General features: G+C 47.1%; 1 protein-coding gene across 3 annotated transcripts in view; it reads left to right on the forward strand.

Annotated features, from left to right (window-relative positions):
• The window catches only part of ACOX1 (acyl-CoA oxidase 1), a 39,526-nt gene that overhangs the window by 6,502 nt on the left and 7,789 nt on the right, over positions 1–25,235 (forward strand). Inside the window, exons 2-7 of one of the 3 annotated variants that reach the window (XM_044983423.1) lie at positions 4,155–4,246; positions 11,362–11,522; positions 13,438–13,545; positions 14,126–14,245; positions 15,437–15,552; positions 17,638–17,807. In XM_044983423.1, the coding sequence (XP_044839358.1) occupies positions 11,408–11,522; positions 13,438–13,545; positions 14,126–14,245; positions 15,437–15,552; positions 17,638–17,807 (629 nt within the window). In that variant the 5' untranslated portion in view covers positions 4,155–4,246; positions 11,362–11,407. Of the gene's footprint in view, positions 1–4,154; positions 4,247–7,180; positions 7,342–11,361; positions 11,523–13,437; positions 13,546–14,125; positions 14,246–15,436; positions 15,553–17,637; positions 17,808–25,235 lie in introns of all 3 variants that reach the window. The other 2 variants (XM_044983422.1, XM_044983424.1) reach the window with 2 other exon arrangements.

Consider the following 25,235-nt stretch of genomic DNA (forward strand, 5'->3'; position numbering starts at 1 on the left):
TGCCGAGGAGGCCACAGCAAGCCAGTTTGGACTGGTACAAAGAGCACCAGGAACAGAGTGCCCTAAAACGAAAACATTCCCAAAAGAACCCAGGACTTAAAAACCCTCCCAAGAGCCAAAGCAAGTTGGAGATCACAGCGGATGTTGGGCGACCCGTGCACGGGACAAGAACTCCCGTCCACCCCTCCCCCTCTTCTTAGGTTACACCCAGGCTTGGCCAGCCTCATGTCATGTGTGTGTGAGTATGAAAGTGGGTTAGGGCTGGGGTACTAACGCTTTCTTGCTTCCTTTGAGTGACATGGGAGCAGTCCAAACACTCACTGCTGTTTTATTATTTTATTAATAAAGCTTTAAAACTTAGACACTTGGTGTGCTCCGTCATCTCCCCTAAAGATCCTGCGGCCTCAGCCTAATCACCTGATGCCCTGGGCAGATTGGGTAACAGAAATCTGTCACAGCGTCTATGCTGCAAAGCAATAGGGCTCATACCATGGGTTCCAGTTTAACTCGAGCTCGTGCCCTGCAAGGTCCTGGGACCCTGGTTCTGAGCCCTGGGTTAGCACAATTGTAGTGTAGATGCAAGCGGAGGAGGGGCTTAGGCTTAAACTCAGGCTCAAGCACAGGCTTACACTGCAGTGTAGACATACCCATAGAGCCAGGTGCATTGATTGGAATAAAAATAACTTAACATCGCCCAGTTTATTCATGATTTAGATCAGCAAGCAGGAAACCTTGATTTAAATTGGTTTTTTTGCACTTACACATTTTAGTTATTTTCCTAGAGAAAGGTTGACTTTTATTGTTTGGTAACCACTGACAGGTAACAAGCCTTGTTACTGAGGGGAGGAAGTGGCAGCTGTGGCATTATCTTGACTTTAGTAAGGCTTTTGATACTGTCTCTCATGACCTTCTCATAAACAAACTAGGGAAAACTAGCCTACATGGAGCTACTATAAGGTGGGTGCATAACTGGCTGGAAAACCATTCTCAAAGAGTAATCATCAGTGGTTCACATTCAAGCTGGAAGAGCGTATTTTGAGTGGGGTCTGGTTCTGTTCAACATCTTCTTAAATGATTTAGATAATGGCATAGAGAGTACACTTACAAAGTTTGTGGATGATCCCAAGCTTGGAGGGAATGCAACTGCTTTGGAGGATAGGATTGAAATTCAAAATGATCTGGACAAACTGGATAAATGGTGTGATGAAAATAGAATGAAATTCAATAAGGACAAATACAAAGTACTCCATTTAGGAAGGAACAATCCGTTGCACACATACAAAAAGGGAAATGACTGCCTAGGAAGGAGTACTGCAGAAAAGGATCTGGAGGGGTTGTAGTACCTTAATAGCTAAATATGAGTAAACAGTGCAACACTGTTGCAAAAAAAGCAAACATCATTAAGGGATGTATCAGCAGGAGTGTGTTGTAAGTGACACAGGAGAAGTAATTCTTCCACTCTACTCTGTGCTGATAAGGCCCCAGCTGGAGTATTGTGTCCAGTTCTGGACACCACATTTCAGAAAATATTTGATTTTCTCCAATTTGTCCATAAGGAAAGGAACAAAAATGATTAAAGGTCTAGAAAACATGACTTATGAGCGTGAAAAATTGTTCTAATTAACATCTGAGAATAGGACAAGAAGCAATGAGTTTAAATTGCAGCAAGGGAGGTGTGAGTTAGACATTCAGAAAAACTTCCGAAGTGTCAGGGTAGTTAAGCACTGGAACAAATTGCCTAGGGAGATTGTGGAATCTCTGTCATTGGCAGTTTTTAAGAACAGGTTAGACAACCACCTGTCAAGTTATAGTCTAGTTATTGGTGCTGCCTTGAGTGCAGGGGACTAGACTAGATGACCTCTCAAAGTCCCTTCCAGTCCTACTCTTCTGTTTTGATGTTGACTTGCAAATAAATAGTCTTTGCACTAAATTTGGTGGGTGCGGGGTTTGGGGTTTGTTTTGTTTTTTTTAAACTAACCAGGAAGGTACACTATATCTATAGACATTTATTTAAGCAGTTGTATAAGTTATCTTACATTTATTCAGAGTCCTAATTTGTATAGTTTTATTATTTTAAATAAGGAATGAATGATTTACCATTTTCTACTAGATGATTAATTTTTGCTTATTTGTATCAGGCTCTTTTTGGATGGACATTCAAATTCACTTAAATATATAAAAAACATTTTAAAGTTTGTTTTCTTTAACTAATAAAGCTTTCTGATAAGGATAAAAAAATTATCAAAGCATATTTTTTGCATTTAAAACTAACTAACTTTAATAAATCAGTATTATCTGTAGTTGGTGAAATGAACTTATTGTTTCTAATCACTGTGTCCTTTGAGATTTTCAAACTAGTAGATCTCTTCTTCCCACCTAGTTTTTTGTTAATACATTGGAAGAGGAAAACAAACTTTCCTGCTTTTTCAACTCTCTCATTCAAAATTAAGGAATCAACTAGTCATTGAACCAAACTAGTTGAATAACCTAAATGAAGAAAATATTCTCTCTGCATCTGCAGATGAGACTACTGCTTTCAAAAGCAAGTTTAGTGCTTCAACAAACTCTTGATTCCGGTTACTTAGCCAGTGACTTCCACCAATTCAGAGGTTTGACTTTCTTTATAACAGCAACAAATATGCACTGCTTAGTATTTTTCAAATTAATTAAAATTATTTTAATAGATTGAGTAAGTTTAGGCCTTAACATAGGTTGTCATAATTATAATTTAAATTGTTTTCTAAATCTGTATTTAATTTAAATTTAAAAAATGATTTTTATTGTTTTTAATCTACCCTGCATAGAGAAATCTATAAGTATTGAACATATTTTAAAACTCTCTAGAATTTCCATTCAGATGTACAGAATGTCTTGTTTAAGAGTTTACTGAACTCAATTCTTTCTCTTTCCATTATTAACATTGCACTATTTTACATAATCCCATCTGTAGCTAATCCTGTACAATGAGTAATGCATGTCTAACAATGAATAGGGCATGTCTAACAAATTATTTGTTGTCCTGAAGCACTTACACCGAAGGGACAAGTCTTTACTACACAGAGGAGATGTGTTCAATGCTAAACAGAACAAATGAATACTGGAGAGCTTTTAGAAAAGAAGGTGTCTTGCAGACCCAAATCAGAGGCCATTTAATCTTGATGATATGCAGGAAACTGGGAGTGTGTGAATGGAGACAACAAGAACAGATGGGAGAAACTTATCCAGAGTGGAAAAGGAGGGTGGGGGGGAAGGGAAGAGATAGAAGACCGTGTGTGTGTGTGTGTGTGTTCTCTCTCTCTCTGGTTTCTGCATGCATCATGCTTACCATTAAGATTCAGAACATTTTGCAACATACGGAACCTCAATACTATGGCAAGGCCCCCGATTACCATGCATAGTAGTGTCCCAGTGTCCACCACTATATTCAGCAATGGTGGATAGGTACATCACTTGGATTTTTTCTGTTAGTATTCTTCGCAAAACAGTTCATTGCACTGACCTTTTAAATTTCAGAATTATCATCATACTGAGATCAATGGAAGCAGGTCAAACCTCAGTCCTATTACTTCAAGCTGTTTGTAGGCTGAGGAAGTCACTAAACTAAGTCATTCAGAAGGTTATCTCAACAATCTGAAGGGCTAGAAAAGTTGGGGAATTTTTTTAAGTAAAAGCTAAAAGCCTGTAACTGAGTTCTGCAGTGAGGGTGAGAGGAAGGATTTCACTGGCTGTGGAATCTCAGGAAACACAGTGCCTTGCTTATAACATACTTTGTTCCCAGATATGGAGGTTAATAAGTTGTGGTAAGATACCACAATCATGCTGTGTGGGTTGTCACTGGTTGCTTTGAAATTTGAAAAGATCTACATTACCAAACAGCGAGAGAGAAATAATCTTACTTCTCTTCCTCCCACCCTGCCTTCTTGGGCTCTAGCAAAGAGTCTTGTCTTCATTTGCAGCCTGTGATGTTCAAGCAAAAAGCCCGAGTGTATATCAGTGTTCTCACTTCTGTCGGTAGAACTTAAGATGTTTTCTATATACAGTAAAATTTTTCTTTGTGAAAGGAGTTGGAGGTGGCATTCACTTCCAGCAAGAAAACAAGTCCTGTCATCTAAGCAGTGTCCATGTTGCTCATTTTGGTTACTCTTTCCTTTCAGGCCCATGAAATCACGGGTTCAGGTCCCACAGCTGGACTTCAGCTTGTACACAATGAGCCATCACACAGATCAGTACTGTACTAGAAGTTGAGGTGGGCGTTAAACTAAAGTTTGACTACTTTGCTTGTGATAGATCCATCTATTTTGTTATGATTTTCATCATAAATTGTCATCAGAGTAGGCTAGTTCTTAATAAATAGTTCAGCTACTGAATTCCATCATACATCCTAGGGGAGAATTAGTTTGGATCCTCCTGCTCTCTTCAGTGAAGCTGAAGCAAGGTGGTTATTATGGAATTATTTTGCAATTTCTGTAACATTTTCCTTTATTCCTGGAGTTATGCTTAAGTCTTTGGCTAAAAGATGCATCAAATGAGCACTGCATCCATATGTTGCAAGTTTTCAGGTTCCCTTCCTTATCTCTGTGTATCGTCTCATCTTTGCTGCACTTGCAGCGTTGTTGGTGACAAAGATATCTACTTGACTCTTGAATATTCGTTCACAGTTTGTTATAGCTTTTACTGCTGCTACTTTAAGTATCCTGCTGTATCAGTTGTTTTTGTAAGCTAGACAACGCCATCTCCTATTGTGACACAAGCACATATTACAGGAGCACTGCCACCCATCACGACTCAGATTAATGAATTTCCCATCAGTGTTTTTCGGCACACTGTTCAGTTTCCCTCTCAGACACTTTCTCCAGCATCCTTCCGGCAATGTCTGCTGTGCAGGGTGTAGTGTAGCCTGGTGGTAATGATTGAACTATGTCAATGAAATGTTTGTTCTGAACAAGACAAAAGGGAGAACTTGTTGCACAAATGAAAGAATCAATATTTTCATCTATGGAATCTTGCTGGTCCTGACTACAAACTAATTTGTGGTTTTACTGAGTGATAAAGACTGTTTTTATATATACAGGTAATTTACTGTCTGACATATGTTTAGTTGTAGCACTAGTGGTGGTACCAGCAGATGACTGTAAGGCTGTAGACATTGCAGATGGTGGACATTCATAACTCCGTATGTCTGAGCTGGAGCCTGAAACAAAATGGCTTTTAATTATGAAACAATTATGAAGCTTCCTGGGTTGGATGGCATGTAGGTATGTAAAATCCTGTCCAGCTCCTCAAAAAATACAGGTTGCATGTCACCGGCCAGATTTCTTTTTTCTGTTGTCCCTCATTTTAATAAAGTACAAACAGCTCAGGAGCACCTATATCTGGCAGTGTTAGGCATTCTGGTTATGGCCCCTTACAGGCATCTGCCTAACAATGTCCATAAAAAGGTCTTTATTCCAGTGGTTGGCCGCAAGAGTTTCCCACATCAATGCTTCTCCCCAGATGACAATAAGATCCAGTGTGTCAGCGTGGCTCCAAGCAGCTGCTCAAGGCATGTTGTAGGATTTCTGGAGTATTATCACAGCTGTTCTTATAAACTGGAATCCAGAAGTGTATGGATAATATCTGGCTATGTGCCAGCTTATAAACAGGGGAGGGAACATCCAGTCAACTTGACCGTAGAGCAGAGGAGGGCACACAGGTAAACAGGTCAGTAACGGTTGCCCACAAAGCTGTTTGGGATAACCATTTGGAAGACTGTCCAAATAGTTTGCAGCAGCATTGCATGCACATGAACAGCAGACCAGACGAACTCACTTTGTAACAAAGTTAGTTCACTTTGAAAGAGAACTTCAGAGTTCCCAAAACATGTGGAGTCAGTGCACTACAATGAATTGCATTGCGTGTATGCAAACGTTTTCGAAGCAGATTAACTCAAATCTATGGATTAAACCCCTGTATAGACAAGCCCTAATTGAGAAAGAAATGTTTACTTTGCTGATATGAAACTAACATCAAAATGAAATCTGTCAGGATCCAAGTAGTTTTTCCCATTCCAGGTGTGTGTGTGCGTGTCTGTGTGTGTGAGTGCGCTGGGAGAATGGCCTGGTTCTATCACTGTGCATCTTTTTATTCTGGTCACTGGTTGGGACAAATGAGAGCACTCTGTGTTTCTGCTTATCCTGGACGTTCCAGTCTTAGAGGATCAACTGATCAGATACTGGTATGATCAAGAAATGAAAAGAGCACTTAATAAACGTAAGTTCTACAAAATGTCGAAGGGAAAGTAGCCACCTTACTATCCATATAACTTGTGGACTAAAACTTTTCAGCATGTTTTGTCCTGCCTCAATTAATTCTGCATGTTAGTATGTAATGTACTCTTGCCTCTCTTTCATAGTAATGTGTCTACATTGCCTTCCCTCCAGACCAGTTATCTCTCAATTACTGTTCTGTTCAGTTTAGTGAAATAATACCTTGCATTTTGCATAAAGATGTCCAGCTATAGCATTCCCTCAAACTCCTCATAATTGGAATGGTGTGATTGAAACTGAAGAATAGCTACCATGATAAAAGTTCATGATCTTGTTACTGGTACAAGCAGACAAAGGTAACGCAGAGCACTTGTACTGAAAGAAGCATGGACCATTCCTTAAGAAGCTTCTTCCTTCCTAATCCCTGAATGCTCCTAATTGATAGTGGCCTGTTCAGAATGACTGCACTTCCTTAAAGCAAACTCCATGCTGGAACAGGACACCCATGCCTCACCACTGTTCCAGTTACCAGCTCTATTGGGCTCTGAGTCAGGAAAGCTAAATGTTTTCAGTCAAAGCCAGATATCTGAAATTCAGCTGAATTTATTAAAACTAATGGTATGCCCCTCATTTTAAGGGTCCTCAGTTCCAGGCTTCCACTGAGTCCAAGAGTAGAGCAAGATTTTTGTGATTAATATAATAGGAACCAAAAATTGCAGGAAGAAGGAACTGTTCAGGAGGTATTGGTTCATTCCCCATTAGCACTGCTTATGATTTCTACATGTCTAAGGTTTACTATTGAGATTTTTAAGTCCATGAACACCAGAAGCATAAGTGAGTCTACTGTGTACAGCTGTTGGAGATGGAGGAAAGCTCTTTCAGGAGCACACTTAAAGTAAGGCTGAGATGCTGATCCTTCTTTTTCTCTCCTGCAGAACTTGCCTGGGCTCTTTTGTTGAACCTTTAGGTCTCCACTTCAGCATGTTTACAAACACCTTACAAAACCAATGCACTGTTGCTCAGCAAGACAAATGGCTACCTCTGACCTATGGACTCCAGATAATTGGAACCTATGCCCAGACTGAGATGGGCCACGGTTAGTTCCTTTTAGAGACCAATGGGTATCCTCTGTGCTGTGACTCCAGCTAATAAATTGGTGGTGATGCTCTGTAGTTAAAATCTAAAGGGTGAAGGACACAATAAATATAAATTAAAAAATTAACAAAACCAAGAAAACCCCATGCCCCAAAGGCTAGTTGACCATTAAGGCCACAGTGGAGTTCTTCTACCGGTTGACAACACAGTCTCTCACTCGGAATTATGACTTTTTTTTAAAAATGCACTTCTTGTTTGCTCACTAACTTAATAGTTATTAAAACAAAGATTAAAAGATGAGTTTTTTGCCCAAAGGAGCTTGAACATTCTATTGATTATGGTACCAAGGACTGACAGGAGTCAGCTGTAGTTCTATTTGTGCCTGAATTTAAGGTACGTAAGTTGCAAAGTTAGGCTAATGCATTGATGAGCAGCCTAAATAACTCAGCCATATGTCTTTAGGTATAATGTAGCTTGGTGAAGTGTTGCATCACATGTTTGTAAAAGACTGGTTATAGGTATGCTTGTTTATTCTAGGTGTAGCTGCATTTAGCTATATATTTTCATGGAAAGTTCCTGTTTTATAGGGAAAAACCCTGTTCCTACTTTCTGAATTAATCAAAACACAAAAACTGATCGTGGACCCAGGGAATCCTATTCCCTAAGCAGCACAGTGCCCAAGACTGCAAAATATACAAGTCCCAGCAAGCGAAGTTTCAGTGGCTGAGAAAATGAAATGGTTCTCTTTTTACACCTCCTGAATTCAAACCTGGAATGTGCCCAACATATTGTAATTTCACGGGCCAGATAGCAAAATCCATGGCTTCGATCTCAGTTACTTTAGTTACTACTACCTATGCCAGCTGAAAATGCAAAGAAGAGTCACTTGATGGAATTCTTCACATCACTATGATAAATCTACAGGCTCCAGCTCTAAACCAAACAAGCTAAAGACCAGAAGTTGTGAAACAAGTGGATGATATACTGTGAATAAACAATTGCCTACTGATCTTATTTCCTTCCCCCTACAAGTTTTAAATCAAATCTGTCCTACAAAAGTGATTTGATTTTGCATGCTGTGTCATTGATCTATCCCTGGGTGAGGATCAGTTTGCTTGTAATGTTCACCATGTTCTGTGACTGACTAGCGTATTGATTGATTGATAAACCTAACACAACTAGTGAGAGTGATGGTATATTGGAGCAACTCACACTTTCCATATCAAAAACTGTTAACATGTCTGTTAAGAATGTCTGCTGTGAATGTTGGGTAATTATTATAATATTGCACAGGCTACATTGATGATATCTGACTTCTAGTTAATATTTTTTTTTAGCCTGATATTTATAGTGGCTTCAGAGGTTCATGATAGGTAATGGGATAGGAGTTTTTATCCAGTCCAGAATGGCAGTGATTAATAGGTGTTGGTATCAGGTTCAGTAGCCTACGTGAAATGAGTTGGCTTTCAGTCCATTTCATAGTGAATGGGTGTTCATTTAAAACACCATATTTGAGAGTAATTGTCAATCTGGAATGGTGTATGGAAGCCTTTTCTCCCCTCCCAAGAGGTCCTCTCTAGCACATGGTTGAGGCTCATTGATGAAGTGGAGTTGTGGGACTATTGTATTGTTACCACCTGTACTGTATCTGTTGTGGTGTTAAGCAAGGATTTCAGTCTTCATGACAAGGGCCCTACCAAATTAATGGTCCGTTTGGTCAATTTCACGGTCATAGGATTTAAAAAATCATAAATTTCATGATTTCAGCTATTTAAATCTGAAATTTCACAGTGTTGTAATTGTAGGTTCCTGACCCAAAAAGGAGTTGTGGGGGGGCCCACAAAGTTATTGTAGTGGAGGCGGGGTTATGGTACTGCTACTCTTACTACTTCGCTGCTGCTGGCAGCAGCTCTGCCTTCAAAGCTGGGTCACTGAAAAGTAGTGGCTGCTGTCTGGGAGCCCAGCTCTGATGGCAGAGCCACCACCACCAGCAGCACAGAAGTAAGGGTGGCATGGCATAGTATGGCTACCCTTACTTCTGCACTGCCGCTGGCAGGGCACTGACACCCAGCTCTGAAGACAGCACAGAAGTAAGGGTGGCAATACTATGACTCCCCCGCCCCCCCAATCTTAAAATAACCTTGTGACCACCACCACCACCACCACCCCCCGCAACTTCCTTTTGGATCAGGACCCCTAATTTGAGAAATGCTAGTCTCCCCCATTACATCTGTATAGTATAAGATAAAAGCACACAAAAGACCAGATTTCAGGGAGGGAGACCAGATTTCATGATCCATGATGCATTTTTCATGGCTGTGAATTTGGTAGGGCCCTATTCATGACTGTCAGCTGGACATCTTTCACCAGCACTAAACTCACTTTAAAAGCTTGATGTTTCCAATGTTAGTGACCATTAAGTCTAACCCAGCTGGGTTACTATATGAGGCATGGGGAGTTGCACAATATTGCTGTCTAACAATTTCTTTTGGATCGTCATTATAACAAGCCCAGAAATTAGGATCGCCAACCCTCTGGGATTGGCCTGGAGTCTCTAGGAATTAAAGATTAATCTTTAATTCCTAAAGATTAAGTCGTGATGAAATCTCCAGGAATACATCCAACCAAAATTGGCAACCCTACCAGAAATGCCAAAGTAGAAAGAATTGCTGTTACCAGGAAGCTCTGTGTAAAAGAACATGCCAGTGTATAGTAAAGTGCATCTAGATCTAGTCCAGAGAATAGTCCATTCTGTCAGGTATTCTGGCCCTTTAAGCCTCTAAATTGAGGCCAGTGCTCTTTCAGGAACTTGAATTTGTCACCTGAAAACTACGTTCATTCTATGAATGACTTGGGAAAAAACTACATATTTGTACAGTGTAAAATATAGGTACTGGACATGTCTTTTGAGGATCAACACTTCTGCAGTACGTGCATCCCAGCCACTCTAGTGTTTTTCCTTCTTCACTATGTGCTGGTGTCAGCAATTGAGAAATAATCCTACCCTCTCACTAGTACTTTCCAACAGATGAGGAAATGTGCTTTTCACCAAAGTATCCAAAATGTCCTTATGTGAAACCTCTCAGAAGAAGTTCCAATTGGATGAATTATCTTGAGACTTCAGAACAAAGAAACAAGCTTAGGTTACCACAGTTGGGAGGTTTGGGTGTCAAACTGAAACAGTTCTCTAACTAGTTGAAGGTATCAAAACTAGTAAGGGTTGTTAATAATAATACATTACATTTTCTGGTGTCCAAAGACTTCTGGATTCTGGAACTAGAACTAAAAATAACCTGATAACCAGTATCTGATAGAATTTGGAGTGGGCTAGGTGAAATGGAAGGTACACATTATAATGAAGCATGTTTGGTTGCGGGGTGGGGGCTCTTTTCTTGTGATGCCTTGACTGATAAATGTTTTTTCACACGCAGTTGTGGTCACTAGCTTCGACTGATTGCTTATGCAGAGCACTGTCCTTTTTTGTTTGAAGGCTTCTAAAGAGCAGACAGAATTTTAGAAAAAGAGGCTGTGTTGGAGGATGGAGGAGATCATAGTTGGAACTCAAGTCCATATATGCTGCCTATGTCTAATTTGCAAGTCCAAAGCAAAGTCTAAAACATTGACATCTGACTCATGCCAGCCTTTATCCATTTAAAATTCAAATGTGTACTTGCTTCCAGAATCTTCTTTCTCATTGGTTTGTATTAACTCCCTACACTAGCCAATATGCTACATCAGAAATAGATTTTCCTCTTTAAACTGGAGCCAAAGATAGAAAGGGGAGTGTTGCAAATGCTGTCCTGCTTAGCATAGAGGAAAATGCACTGCAGTATGATTGAGTATTCCAGATCTCTTTATAGTACAGACCAGAGAAAAGGACAGTGCTTTAGTTTTCTGAAATATGCATGCTAAATTCTTAACACCATTTTTTTTTCCCCCCATAATCTTCACCTTGAACATCACGCTTGCTTCCTTCCCATAATATTCCCTTCACATTCCACGCCTCGGCATTTCGGCACAGCTGTATTCATCGTGGACGGCCTGAGCCTCTGGACCTCCACCTGGGCATGTTCTTGCCCACCCTCCTCACCCAGGCAACCCTGGAACAGCAGAACCGCTTCTTCATGCCTGCCTGGAACCTGGAGATCATTGGCACTTATGCACAGACCGAGATGGGCCATGGTACAGTACATTCGCTCAAGTATATTCACAAAGGTGGTTTTCTGTACAGAGAATGTCTATCTGCACAGGGAAAATGGCATGCACTTTCCAGAATCTCTGCAGGTGCAGTTCTGGCCATGGGGAAAAAGTACACTTTCTGGAATTTTAAATAGTTCGCATGTACTATGCATAATACCACTCTGTTTAATGTTTGATCTCTAAGAGTTTCTGATGTGCCCATCGTTGTGGTATCTGGGTGTATTTGATGTTCACTTTTCTTGTCATTCAAATGAGGGAGATTGAGACTAATGAAAATACTCTATATGGGTGTGTTGATCTGAGCATATTTCAGCTTCTACATCCGCATGACTTTTCTGCCTCTCTCTGATCAGTTTGGTTGCTCTACTTGGCATTCAGCTGGAAGGCAGGAGTGCAGACTTTTACAGAGCCTGAAAGAGATGATAAAATAGTGAGTCAGTTGTTCTTTCATTTGGAGCTGACCATAGTTTGGAGATCACCTGGGTAACCCCAGTTTCTACACCCACATATCTCTTTTAAATTCCCTCTTTTTCTTCCTACTGTGACATGCCCTTTTCATCATCAAGAATTGAATGTTTTTTCTCCTTTATCCACCCACTTTTCACTCAGTTTCACAGTTGCCTTTCCTCTGCTTACAGGCTTAGGGAGAGGTGGCAAATACTCAATGTTTTCCCATCATTTTTTCCCCCCCCAACCACATTTCAATGACCTAGTTTCCTAGCCCTAGGCACAAGTGAGCATTTGCTGAAGTCTTGCAAGACCAATGGGATCACATGTATGTGTTCCACAACTTCACAAAACATGAGCACGTTCTGCCTGGAGGACACTTATTTTTGAAACTTGTCAGCAGGAAAATGTTTTGAATAATGAGCTTGGATCTATCCTTCACCTACAGTGAGACATCAAGAGACAATGAAGCCTGACTTGCAGATATTTTAGTAGTAAAAGCACGGTTATTTGAAATGAGATGCTTATGTACAGTCAGATTTGAAGCTCATGATGGTGGGGTGGCCTGGCAATTCAGTAAGGGTATATTAAGTTGGCTATGGAGACACCAGAGGTAGAACTACAAACTTTGGAAATTGGTGCATGGATACATCAGGGTAGGGTCAAGCCTCTTGATGAAATGCCCATGTAGTGTCAATGGTTCTATAATGGTCTGCCACTCTGGAGCATCAAGTCAGTCCCTCAGCTGGTCATCTACATCTAGAGTTAAATTGACTGGACATCAGTGCAGGGAATGTCATCTAGTAGATAGAGCTGCCTTCAGTTTGCGTGAAGTGAGGACCTGGGATGAGGGGAGTGGAAGCAGTTAATGGAACTGTTACCTTCAGCCTGTGAATGGCTGAAGTATATTCAGTAATCTAGCATATGTGCGCTTGTGTTCTCATGTGGATTTGGGAGAAACCGCTCTATCAGATGAGTGGGATACAAGCCCATTGGAGAGGGAATAATGATGGTAGCACTTCTTAGAGCATGTTTTGTTAAATGAACGTGACTTTGTTTTGCAACTATTCAGATTCCAGTGTCAGTGTAATCAGGCTAAGCTATGGCATTGTGGGTCATTTCTTGATCATATGCTTCTTGATACAAAACCAGCGAAGTGTCAATGTGGAGGTGCTTGAAAATTAAAGGGCCTAATTTTGGAACAACCTGAATACTGGCACTTATATCATTTTAAATAATTTTATATTTCTGGCTTGGTGCTCAGGCAGTCAAATTAATAACTCCCATAATTCTAAAATTCCATGCTCTAAGTGTACACTGTAGTGTGTCCTCTCTACCTTTTGGGTTATATTGTTTGCTGCATCACTGCTGGAGTTCAGCAATTCATTGTTCAATTTTGTTTGTGTTGTCATCTGTGACTGTTAAAATATAATGTGCTAACTGCCCATAGGAACTCACCTTCGAGGCTTGGAAACCACTGCCACCTATGACCCCGCTACCCAGGAATTCATCCTCAACAGCCCCACTGTGACCTCCATTAAGTGGTGGCCAGGTGGACGTAAGTGAATCACTGTGCATTTGAACTTGGAAGCTAATGGAAGCGCTCTCCTGTCTGTAGGAGGCGGTGATTCATATCCATGTTAGGACTGTTGCATCTGGAAGGTAGTGACTGGAAATTTGTACTGAAGGAAGTGCGTGTAGAGCTAAATCATTCTTCAGCCAAGTAGGAAGTTTATGAAAGTTCAGCTGTAATCTTGCATCATCAGATTTCATTGGGCACTTTTTGTTGTTGTTACACATGAGTTTAGTATGACTTTAATCTCAAGCTTTATCTCCTGTGTATTTGAAGCCTCTCCTTCATTTCTGACTTAGGCAGTGCCCCTTTGACTTCAGTAGGAGTCTTGCCAAGGAATTGTGTAGTACTGAATGTGATCCTTGAGACAGTTATGAAGCTGATTCACACACAACTTAAGTGACTTTAATGAGAGTTCCATTTGTGAGCCAGCTATAGGATCAGGCCCTTAATTAGCATTGAAGAGCGAATATATGGTAGAGCTAGTCAAATCTCAGATGGGGTTTTATCAAAGAGAGAGTTTTTTGCATGTATTAAAATGATATTTTTTTCTCTGCTCTTGCAGTTGGAAAGACCTCAAATCATGCCATAGTTCTGGCTCAGCTCTACACCCAGGGCCAATGCAAAGGGCTGCATGCCTTCATTGTACCCATACGGCAGCGGGGCACCCATGAGCCCTTGCCAGGTAAGAGTCTACACTGGGGTTTAGCACTGTTGGGAAACAAAGGGTTAACACATTGTCAGGCCATATAGCTTTGCAAGCATTGTTAACATAGGTGGCTTATCTTTCAGACTGAACTCAGATAGCAGTGAAGTGCAGCACTATAACACTTCAACACAAGTGCACGGATAGGTCTTGTGTGGCTCTAGAAGCCTGAGGGCTCTTACCTTAAGACTTAGAAACTGGTTCCCAAACTTTTCGGCATCATGCCCCCTTCTTAATTTTTTGAGAAACCCACATGCCCCCCCCCCCCCCCCACTCTTCTTTACCATCATCCAACCCCCCCGATCCTTGTCACCTGACCATCCCCTCCCGGGACCCTGACCCCTATCCACCCCCCTGCTCCCTGTCTCCTGACTGCCCTGACCCCTATCCACACCCCCACCCTCTGACAGGCCCCCTCGGACTCCAATGCCTATCCAACCCCCACTACTCCCTTTCTCCTGTCCACCCCTCCCCCCCCCGAACCTCCACCCCATCCAACCATTCCATGTCCCCTGACTGCCCCACGGGACGACCTGCCCCTTATCCAACTCCTCCGTCCCCTGCCCCCTTACCAGGCCGCTGAGAGCGGCAGGACTGGCTTATTGGAAAGTCTGGGAGGTGGGCGAGCTCAAGCTGCAGGGGACGGGAGGGGAGGGGCTGGGGGCTAGCCTCCCCATCCGGGAGCTCAAGGGCCAAGCAGCCTCGCATCCCCCTTGGAATTTCTTCACGTGCCCCCCAAGTTGGGAACCAATGACTTGAAATGACATGGCCAATCTAGTGGTTTAGTGGTAACCAACAGTGGAGGTTAGTTTAGGGTATGAACGTGTTGCTGTACTACCAAGCTGGGGAGTGCTGTGGAGGCAGCATGCTCCTCTCCCCCAGAGGGAAGGAATTCCTTGCATCCTTCTCTAGCCAGGAGTGGCACTGACAAATTTTGGAGAGCGTTCCCCCAATCCCTGTATTACAAGACTGGATGTGGAATATGAAGATCCTTGTGGGCTTCCATCCACACTCTTGCAATAAAAGGATAGGATAATGTTAAGTCTGCTTATCAGCTGCCATTCATAACAGAATGCCAAGTGCTCCCAGAAATCTAGACTGCCTGCTTATTGATGGATTAGGTCTTTTGCCTATTGTTAATTCTGACTCCTTCCCACTCTTCTATGGCAGGTATTACTGTGGGTGATATTGGGCCAAAATTTGGTTATGATGAAATGGATAATGGCTACTTAAAGATGGACAACTTTCGCATTCCCCGGGAGAACATGCTGATGAAGTATGCCAAGGTAAAGGAGTGAGCTCTGGAGCCAGTCATTAACAGCTCTTTTGTAGTGACCTGGCACAACTCTTCCCTCTCTGGGTTAAATCCATCCCCATTTCTTACCAATGGGTTCTCTGTGGGATCTTCTGACCATGAGGATCCCCTTACTTTTCATTCTCCACCCTGAAAATCCTACATCACAGCTATTGTCTTTGCTGTCTAGAGAAGCAAACTTGCCTCCTTTAGGAGCCTGTCAAATTCAACCCTTAATTGGCCACAGGGATTGCTACTGAGCTATGCGTGTAAGAAATGATACTATTGTATTGGTCCTAGGATCTCCACAGGCCTTCCAGCCCTGTATTATAAAGCCAGGAGCAAGAAGGGTTTGTTTCTTAATCTCCAGAACTTCCTGCAACTCTGACTAAATGGATCTTATTACTAAGGCTACGTTTTAGTCACGGCTATTTTTAGTAAAAGTCATGGACAGGTCACGGGCAGTAAATAAAAATTCACGTGACTTGTCCTTGACTTTTACTATATACCTCTGACTAAAACTTGGGTGGGGGGCTTGAGGGGGTGGGGCTGGAGCAGGCTCCCTAGCTCCACTGCTGCCTCCGCTTTGCCCCAAGCCCCAGTTCTGCAGCTTCTGTTGGCCGGCAACCGCAGCCAATGAGAGCTGCGGGAAGAGGAGCTAGGAGCTGAGGGAGGGGAGTTGTCACCCTTCCAGGGAGCTCCCCTCCAGGTAAGTGCCCCCCCACACACCAAAATCCTGCTGCTGGGGGTAAGGGGGTCCTAAGACTGCCCCAGCAGCAGCCACTGTAGTACTTCCAAGGGCTGCCCGAGCTGCTCAGGTGGCTCCTGGGCCAGCCACACCGGGCTGCCGCAGAAGTCATGGAGGTCCCGGAAAGTCACGGAATCCGTGACCTCCATGACAAACACTGAGCCTTACTTATTACGAATGTGTAACTGACAGTTGGTTCCTGTGCAACTCTGTTTCAAATAACCCCCTTCACTTCACATCCCATGGCTCCAATGAGCAAGTTCAGTATATTTCATTTCTGTAGCTGCTCTTAATCCCAAATCACTCTGTGAACTATACACAGTCACTTTGCACAACAGGGGTGGATGTGGCAGCTTGTTTAACATACACCACTACCAAACAGTAAGCTTGGTTAGGAAGTGAGGAAGAATACTGCATCAATCAGAAACTATAGCAGGAATTTAGAGACAGAATGGAATTATTCAAATTGGAATATGACCAGCCATAGGCATTAACAGCTCTACCCTTAAGAGAAGTGCATGAGATCTTTAATGACCATTTTAGGACTCATCCAAAAGGCAACACCTCAAGCAAGCACCCTGTGACTAATTAATTACTGACTCGCAGGGAAGAGTTTCAGAGGGGTAGCTGTGTTAGTCTGTATCAGCAAAAACAACGAGGAGTCCTTGTGGCACCTTAGAGACAAACAAATTTATTTGGGCATCAGCTTTTGTGAGCTAAAACCCACTTTATCAGAGGGAAGAGTACCATCCACTGAATTATTAGCACTTCCTGTAGAACCCTGGGTTTATCTTTAGGCATTTCTCGTGCAAGTATTGCTAAGGACTAGATGACCTGTTTAGGTCCCTTCAGCCGCACTTTTCTATGATTCTGAGACCTGAGCCTTATTAAATGTGACTTAATGTGGTTAGAGTCCAAGCTGATATAGCTGAAGACCATAAAATTATTGCATGCACAGGACTCTCTAGAATGGTAACTCTGCTCTCCATGATACACCTAGAAAAATGGCAGAACATTTAGAACAGTGGACATAAGTTTGATCACTTTTACAAGAACGTCTATTGGTTTACCTTTTTCTTAATGTGCAAGGAACTTGAGATGACTGTCAAACTGTCTCTGCAGCCCTCATCCTTTTGCTTGCAGCTACTACAGTGAGAGCCACTTCTAAAACTCTTCAAGTGAGGTAGGGGACATTAAACTTGTGACATGGTGTTCTTTGACAGAGGCTTGTGAAGTGTAGATACAGTCTGTTCCACAGTAAGGTGGCAGCTGCTGCTGGACTTTAGAAGCCAGGAAACCTCTTGGCTCATCATCCTGTCTTTCTGTTAGGTTGAACCAGATGGCACGTATGTGAAACCAGTCAGTGACAAGCTGACTTATGGGACTATGGTGTTCATCCGATCCCACATTGTGGGAGATTCTGCTCGCTCGTTGTCCAGGGCTTGTACCATTGCCATCCGCTACAGTTCAGTGAGGCACCAGTCTGAGCTAAAGCCAGGGTAAGTGTAGTGGCTGCAGTGAAATGAAGGGCCTGCCTGTGTCATAGATGAAATGCCAAAAAGTACATGGATGTTAGACAAAAGGCAAGCATTTCGGGGGCGGGGGGAGCAGATTGTGGATGATGCATTTTACCTTGGCAACTGAAAGAGAAGCACAGATGCCTCCTTGCTCCTAGCTGGAGCTGACTGAAATGCAGGATTTCCGGTGTGCAGAAAACTTTGTGGTTTTTAAATATGATTTAATTCCAAATCAGAATGAAATTAAATTTATTTGAAATTTTTGTGAACCTGAAATCCTGGGGGGGGGAATTCTCATACAATGCCTGGTATTTCCAAAAAGAAAACTATTCCAGGGACCTCGACAGCTGCTTAGTGAAATTAATCTTCTTGTCTTTTTCACCACTGTTATTAATGGTTAAACTGGGGGGTGGGGGTGGGATTTAATCTGTAGCTGTCCAGGCCCCACGCCGCGCTTGACTGGCATTGCAGGGAGCCAGCAGGGAGCCCTGAGAGGGTCCCCAGCCTGGGGCAGTCCACGTGGCAGGGCTGCCCCAGAGCTGCAGACCCTGGCTCTGTGCCAGGGAGCTTGGAAGTCCTGACAGTCCCAGTTAAAGGCAGAGTTCTTCTTCGAGTGATTGCTCCTATGCATTCCAGTTAGGTGTGCGCGCCGCGCGTGCACGGCATCTCGGAACTTTTTTTACCCTAGCAACTCCGGCGGGCCGGCTGGGCGCCCCCTGGAGTGGCGCCGCTATGGCGCTGAATATATACCCCAGCCGGCCCGTCCGCTCCTCAGTTCCTTCTTACCGCCCGTGACGGCCAGTTGGAACTGTGGAGTGCTCTTTGTCCTCCACGACCCTAGCTCTCGCTTGTTGTTTGTATATAGTTAGTTTAGTGATTAGTTTTACAGTTAGTTAGTTAGATAGTTAGTGTTAATAGATAAGGTAAAAGGGGGGGGTTTCCCCTTTTGCCTCACCCGGTGCGGGCTCATGCCCAAAGCACCGGGCTTTAAGCCCTGCGCTGAGTGCCAGAGGCCTATGCCCGTCGGAGACCCGCACGACGCCTGCCTCCGTTGCCTGGGTGAAGGGCATAGAACAGATAAGTGTTCGCTCTGTTCTACATTTAAACCGCGGACTCGGAAAGAGCGGGATATCCGCTTGAAGCAGCTCTTGATGGAAGCGTCGCTCCAGCCACCGGCACCGTCCGCGCCGGCACCGCGAGCTTCCTCGGTACAGAGCACACCGGCGGCACCGAGCCGCTCCGGCTCCGCGGCACCGAAGCCTCAGAAAGCGGCTACGAAGTCTCGGCACCGCTCGCTTTCGCCTTCGAAAAAACATAGGCTGGCGAAGGCACTGGCGCAGGCTCGCGCTGAGGACTCGGCAAAAGCGGTTGCGCTACTTGCGGCCCCCGCGGTGACCGTGCACAAGCTGTGCACCGGACCTTTGACTCCGGCGCCGCAAGACCCGTCGAGTCCGGCGCCGCCACGCTCCCCGGTACCGTCCGTGGTTGAGCCCCGGCTGCCTTCGACGCCGGAGACATTCTCTGAGGCGCGTGAGCTGATTCGGCTCATAGAGGCACCGAGCCTCCGGCCCCCGGCACCGCCGGTGCGGGCTGTCGTGTCGGCGGGAAAGCCGGCCAGAATGACCCGGCCACCGTCTCTGGACAGGCGACATGGACGACAAACCCGGTCCCGGTCTCGTTCCCGGTCCTACGGCAGGTCTCCGTCCCGTCGTTCGCAATCTCGGCACCGCTCGCCATCGCGGTACCGATCGCCGTCGAAACGTCGGTCGCAGTCCCGGTACCGCTCGTCATCGCGGTACCGGTCGTACTCCCGGCGCCGCACGAGGTCCAGGTCGCCATTGCGTCGGCACCGCCACAGGTCGCCGTCCCGGCACCATTCCCGGCACTGGAGGTCTCAATCCCGGTCGAGCTCCCGGCACCGGTCGAGCTCCCGGCACCGTGACGGACGTCACTCCCGGTCGCCGTCCCGGTACCGAGCGGACCAGCATCGCTCTTCGCTGCCATCCGGGGACGGACTACCTCACTCCGCAGCGCGTTCCGTCAGCGCTTCGGCACCTCCATGGCCATCCTGTCCCGCGTCGGTCGCTTCTGGGACGGAGGGCTACGGACTCCTGCCACCCACCCCGCAGGGCCATCCTCAAGGGGCACAGTCGTGGGGCTTCTGGGTTCCATGGGCCCAGTATGAGGCGCAGGGGGTGCCCTTCCCCCCAAGACCCCTCGCGTCCGAGCGCAGGGTTCCAGAGGCGACAATCAGCCGACCGGCCCCTTCGCCACCTGCTGCGGATGCTATACCACCTGAACCCCAGGAGCACGCGCAGCCCGACCCCCCCGCCGAGCACGCGGCGGATCCCTCTTCGGAGCCGGTCATCCAGGGCTTGTCCTCCTCGTCCTTGCCTGATGAAGCGGTGGCCAGAGCGTCGACGAAGGAGCCTCCGCCCATAGACTTAAAAGCACACCAAGACCTCCTTTGCCGCGTGGCGACGGCTATGGCTCTGCCGATAGCGGAGGTACAGGAGGACGAGGACCCCATCACAAATGTAGTTGGGGCAGAGGTGCCAGTGCGAGTTGCACTGCCTTTCGTGCGGACAGTGCAAAAGAATGCCACCACTCTCTGGCAGACGCCGACGTCCGTACCTCCTACAGCCCGTGGGGTTGAACGCAAATACTCTGTCCCTCCCACGGGCTATGAATATCTGTACACGCACCCGACCCCGGACTCCCTGGTGGTCCAATCGGTTAATGATAGGGAGCGGCACGGCCAACCGGCCCCTGCACCCAAATCGAGGGACGCGCGGCGTATGGACCTGCTAGGCCGAAAGGTCTATTCCGCTGGCGGTCTGCAAATGCGGATAGCCAATCAGATGGTCCTCCTCGCCAGGTACGTCTTCGATATCATGACGTCCCTGGCGAAATTTACGGAGCTCCTGCCAACAGCCTCCCGACAGGAGTTCGCGGCGATGTTGGAGGAGGGAAGGAGGTCGGCTAGATCCTCCATCACGGCCGCCCTCGACGCTGCGGACTCAGGTGCTAGGACCTTGGCCTCCGGCGTGACGATGCGGCGCATCGCTTGGCTGCAGTCTTCCACCCTGCCGCCGGAGGTCCAATACACGCTACAGGACCTACCCTTTGACACAAAGGGTCTTTTCTCTGAAAAGACGGATTCTCGAATCCAAACTTTGAAGGACGGACGTATTGTGATACGTACTCTCGGCATGCACACACCGGCGACGCAGCGCAGGTCCTTCCGTCAGCAGCCCTCCCGACCCGTCTATCGGTCCCGATATCGGCCATACAATAGCCGGCGACTGGCCCAAAATCGTCGTCGTCCTTCAGGCAACCGCCGTAACCAGGGCAAGGCCTCGTCCAAGGCCCCTCAGGGGGCCAAGCAGGCCTTTTGATGGGACGCTCGAGGACGGCCCATCACTCTCCCTACCGGATCCTTGCCCGTTATTTTACAACCGCCTTTCCCATTTCTTTTCGGCGTGGTCCCGAGTAACATCAGACAACTGGGTGCTTCAAACGGTCCAGTCGGGATACCGCCTGCAATTTGTTTCGCCCCCACCTTCCCACCCACCCTCCCTGTCCCTCTTCAGGGACCCCTCTCACGAGCAAGTCCTCTTACAAGAGGTTCACACTCTGTTGAGCGTGGGTGCCATAGAAGCAGTGCCTCAAGACAGGCGGGGCAGGGGATTCTATTCCCGTTATTTTCTCATCCCCAAAGCGAAAGGGGGGCTACGTCCTATCCTGGACTTTCGCGAGCTGAACAAGTACCTGCTCAAGCCCAAGTTTCGCATGGTCACCTTGGGGACCATCATTCCCTCTCTGGATCCGGGAGATTGGTTTGCCGCCCTCGACATGAAGGACGCCTACTTCCATGTCGCAATCTATCCTCCCCATCGTCGTTACCTCCGGTTTGTGGTGAACAACACCCACTACCAGTTCGCCGTGTTGCCTTTCGGTCTCTCCACCGCCCCGAGGGTATTTACCAAATGCATGGCGGTAGTGGCCGCAGCCCTCCGACGTCTACCCGTATCTCGACGACTGGCTGGTTCGAGGTCAGTCCCGACAACTCGTAATGGGCCAGATGGCAGAAATCCTGCCTCTCTTTCAGCGACTCGGTCTTCTCATCAACGCCGAGAAGTCCACATTGATCCCGGCACAGCGAGTGGAGTTCATTGGAGCAGTCCTCGACTCCACGGTGGCCAGGGCCTGTCTCCCTCGCGCTCGACACCAGACAATGGTCTCCATCATCCGGGACCTCGTCATCTTCCCAACCACGACGGTGCGCTCCTGCCTCCGCCTCCTGGGCCACATGGCTTCGTGCACATATATCACAGCGTACGCGCGGCTCCACCTCCGCCCGTTCCAGTCTTGGCTCGCGTCGGTGTACCGGCCTCATCGAGACCCCATCGACATGGTGGTCACGGTCACCAGGACGACCCTCGAGTCCCTCCGCTGGTGGCTCGACCCGGAGGTCGTGTGTGCGGGAGTCCCGTTCCACCCTCCTCGCCCATCCGCTACTCTGACTACGGATGCCTCAGCGCTCGGTTGGGGAGCTCACCTGGGCGATCTTCACACCCAAGGTCTGTGGTCGCCGCAGGAGCTCGCCCTGCACATCAATGTCCGCGAGCTGCGAGCGATCCGTCTGGCCTGTCGCACCTTCTGCGCTCGCCTGCAAGGCCGCTGTGTGACAGTGTTCACGGACAATACAACAGCAATATTCTACGTGAACAAACAGGGCGGAGCCCGATCCTCCCTCCTCTGCAAGGAGGCGATGCTCCTGTGGGACTTCTGCGTCACCCACTCCATTCACCTGGAAGCGTCCTTTCTTCCGGGAGTGCAGAACACGCTGGCCGACCATCTCAGCAGGTCGTTCTTCTCCCACGAATGGTCCCTCCGTCCAGATGTCGTCCACACAATCTTCCGGAGGTGGGGATTTCCCCAAGTAGACCTATTCGCCTCCAGGGAGAACAGGAAGTGTCACCTGTTTTGCTCATACCAGGGTCGCTCGCCAGGCTCCCTGTCGGACGCCTTCCTTTACCCTTGGACGGCTCGTCTCCTCTACGCCTTCCCTCCGTTCCCGCTCATGCACCGAGTGCTCCTGAAGCTTCGGAGGGACAGAGCCACCATCATACTCGTAGCGCCGGCCTGGCCGAGGCAGCACTGGTTCACCCTGCTGCTCGAGCTCTCCGTTCGGGAACCCATCCCCCTTCCGTTGTGGCCGGACCTTATCACCCAGGACTTCGGCAGACTCCGCCATCCGAACCTGCAGTCCCTCCATCTCACAGCTTGGTACCTGAGTGGTTGACCCACGCGGAGCGGGGCTGTTCTGCAGCAGTCCAGCAGGTCCTACTTGAGAGCCGGAAGCCTTCCACTCGCTCCACTTACCTAGCGAAATGGAAGAGATTCGCACTCTGGTGTGATCAACGAGGTCTCAATCCGTTTGTAGTCCCGGTCCCTACCATCCTGGACTACCTCTGGTACCTTAAGGAGCAAGGTCTTGCGGTCTCCTCCTTGAGAGTTCACCTGGCGGCAGTGTCCGCTTTTCGTCCATCCGTAGAAGGTCGGTCCATCTTCTCGAACCAGATGGTTTCCCGCTTTCTCAAAGGCCTGGACGTCCTACCCCGACCTGGGATTTGAACCTCGTGCTGGCCAAGCTGATGGGTCCCCCCTTCGAGCCCTTGGCCACGTGCTCCTTGCTCTACCTCTCCTGGAAGACGGCCTTCCTCGTCGCCATTACATCAGCAAGACGAGTTTCTGAGCTCCGCGCTCTGACAGTTAGCCCGCCATACACCGTCTTCCATGGGGACAAGGTGCAGCTTCGCCCTCATCCGGCCTTTCTCCCGAAGGTAGTGTCAGCATTCCATCTCAACCAGGAGATCTTCCTCCCGGTGTTCTTCCCGAAGCCACACGCCTCGCCTCGGGAACAACAGCTACATACCCTCGATGTCCGCAGGGCGCTCGCTTTCTACATCGAGCGGACTAAGCCCTTCCGGCGTTCGCCCCAGCTGTTCGTAGCGGTGGCTGACCGCATGAAAGGCGAGCCGATATCCTCCCAGCGGATTTCCTCATGGGTTACAGCATGCATTCGGACCTGCTACGAGCTTGCTCGCGTCCCCCCGTGCCGACTCACCGCCCACTCGACGAGGGCACACGCCTCGTCGGCTGCCTTCCTGGCCCATGTTCCGATCCAGGACATCTGTCGAGCGGCCACCTGGTCTTCGGTCCACACCTTCGCCTCCCACTACGCGTTGGTGCAACAGTCTCGAGACGACGCAGCCTTCGGCTCCGCGGTATTATACTCCGCCACGTCTCACTCCGACCCCACCGCCTAGGTAAGGCTTGGGAATCACCTAACTGGAATGCATAGGAGCAATCACTCGAAGAAGAAAAGACGGTTACTCACCTGTAGTAACTGTTGTTCTTCGAGATGTGTTGCTCCTATCCATTCCAGACTCGCCCTCCTTCCCCACTGTCGGAGTAGCCGGCAAGAAGGAACTGAGGAGCGGACGGGCCGGCTGGGGTATATATTCAGCGCCATAGCGGCGCCACTCCAGGGGGCGCCCAGCCGGCCGTTCCGAGATGCCGTGCACGCGCGGCGCGCACACCTAACTGGAATGGATAGGAGCAACACATCTCGAAGAACAACAGTTACTACAGGTGAGTAACCGTCTTTTCTCGGGACTTCCAGGTTGGTTTCTGCAGAGTCAGGACTCGAGGCTCTATTAGAGCCAGAGCTTTCAGGCTCGTGTTTCCCACAACAAGTAGTCTGGATGCTCTGGAATGGTGCGTTTCTCTGCCTCTCTGGCTCCCAGAGATTGGGAGGCAGTCCTCCAGGAAGGTGGAATTGACACAAGCAGTCCAGGCAAGCAGCCAGAGAACTGTCACATTGATTTTCTGATGAAAAAACTTCAACTAGCTCCACTCTCAGCCTTGCAGTCACCTCCTCCGGCTGCCAGCTCTCCTGCTCTTATACCCTCAAGTATCCTTACCCAAGTTTTGTGGAGATCCAAGACCCACTTGGTGTGGGAGCCTCCCTACCAGACAACCCCCTTATCTCACCCCTGATACACTTTCTAGCTTCCAAACCTGTTTTATCTTCTTTTTTTTCTCCTGTGTCTTTGCGTACATCAGTGAAACCCTACCCTAAACATTCCCACTGGATGCAATAACCTTACTTGATTCTAACAAATCACTTACGGCTTATCTACAAACACCGTGCATTAGTCTGCACCCGAGAGGTACAAATTCTAGTGCACGCTAACATGTTGCGCACTTACTGGCCTGTGTAAACCCTGCTGGCATGCACTAAAAATGACCTAGTGCATGTTAATGAATTGAGACTATATGAACACGCACTTGGGCACTTTTAGTGCGTGCCAGCAAGGTCCATGTGGGCCAATTAGTGTC

The sequence above is a fragment of the Mauremys mutica genome, chromosome 12 (assembly GCF_020497125.1).
Source record: "Mauremys mutica isolate MM-2020 ecotype Southern chromosome 12, ASM2049712v1, whole genome shotgun sequence".
NCBI classification, from domain to species: domain Eukaryota; kingdom Metazoa; phylum Chordata; order Testudines; family Geoemydidae; genus Mauremys; species Mauremys mutica.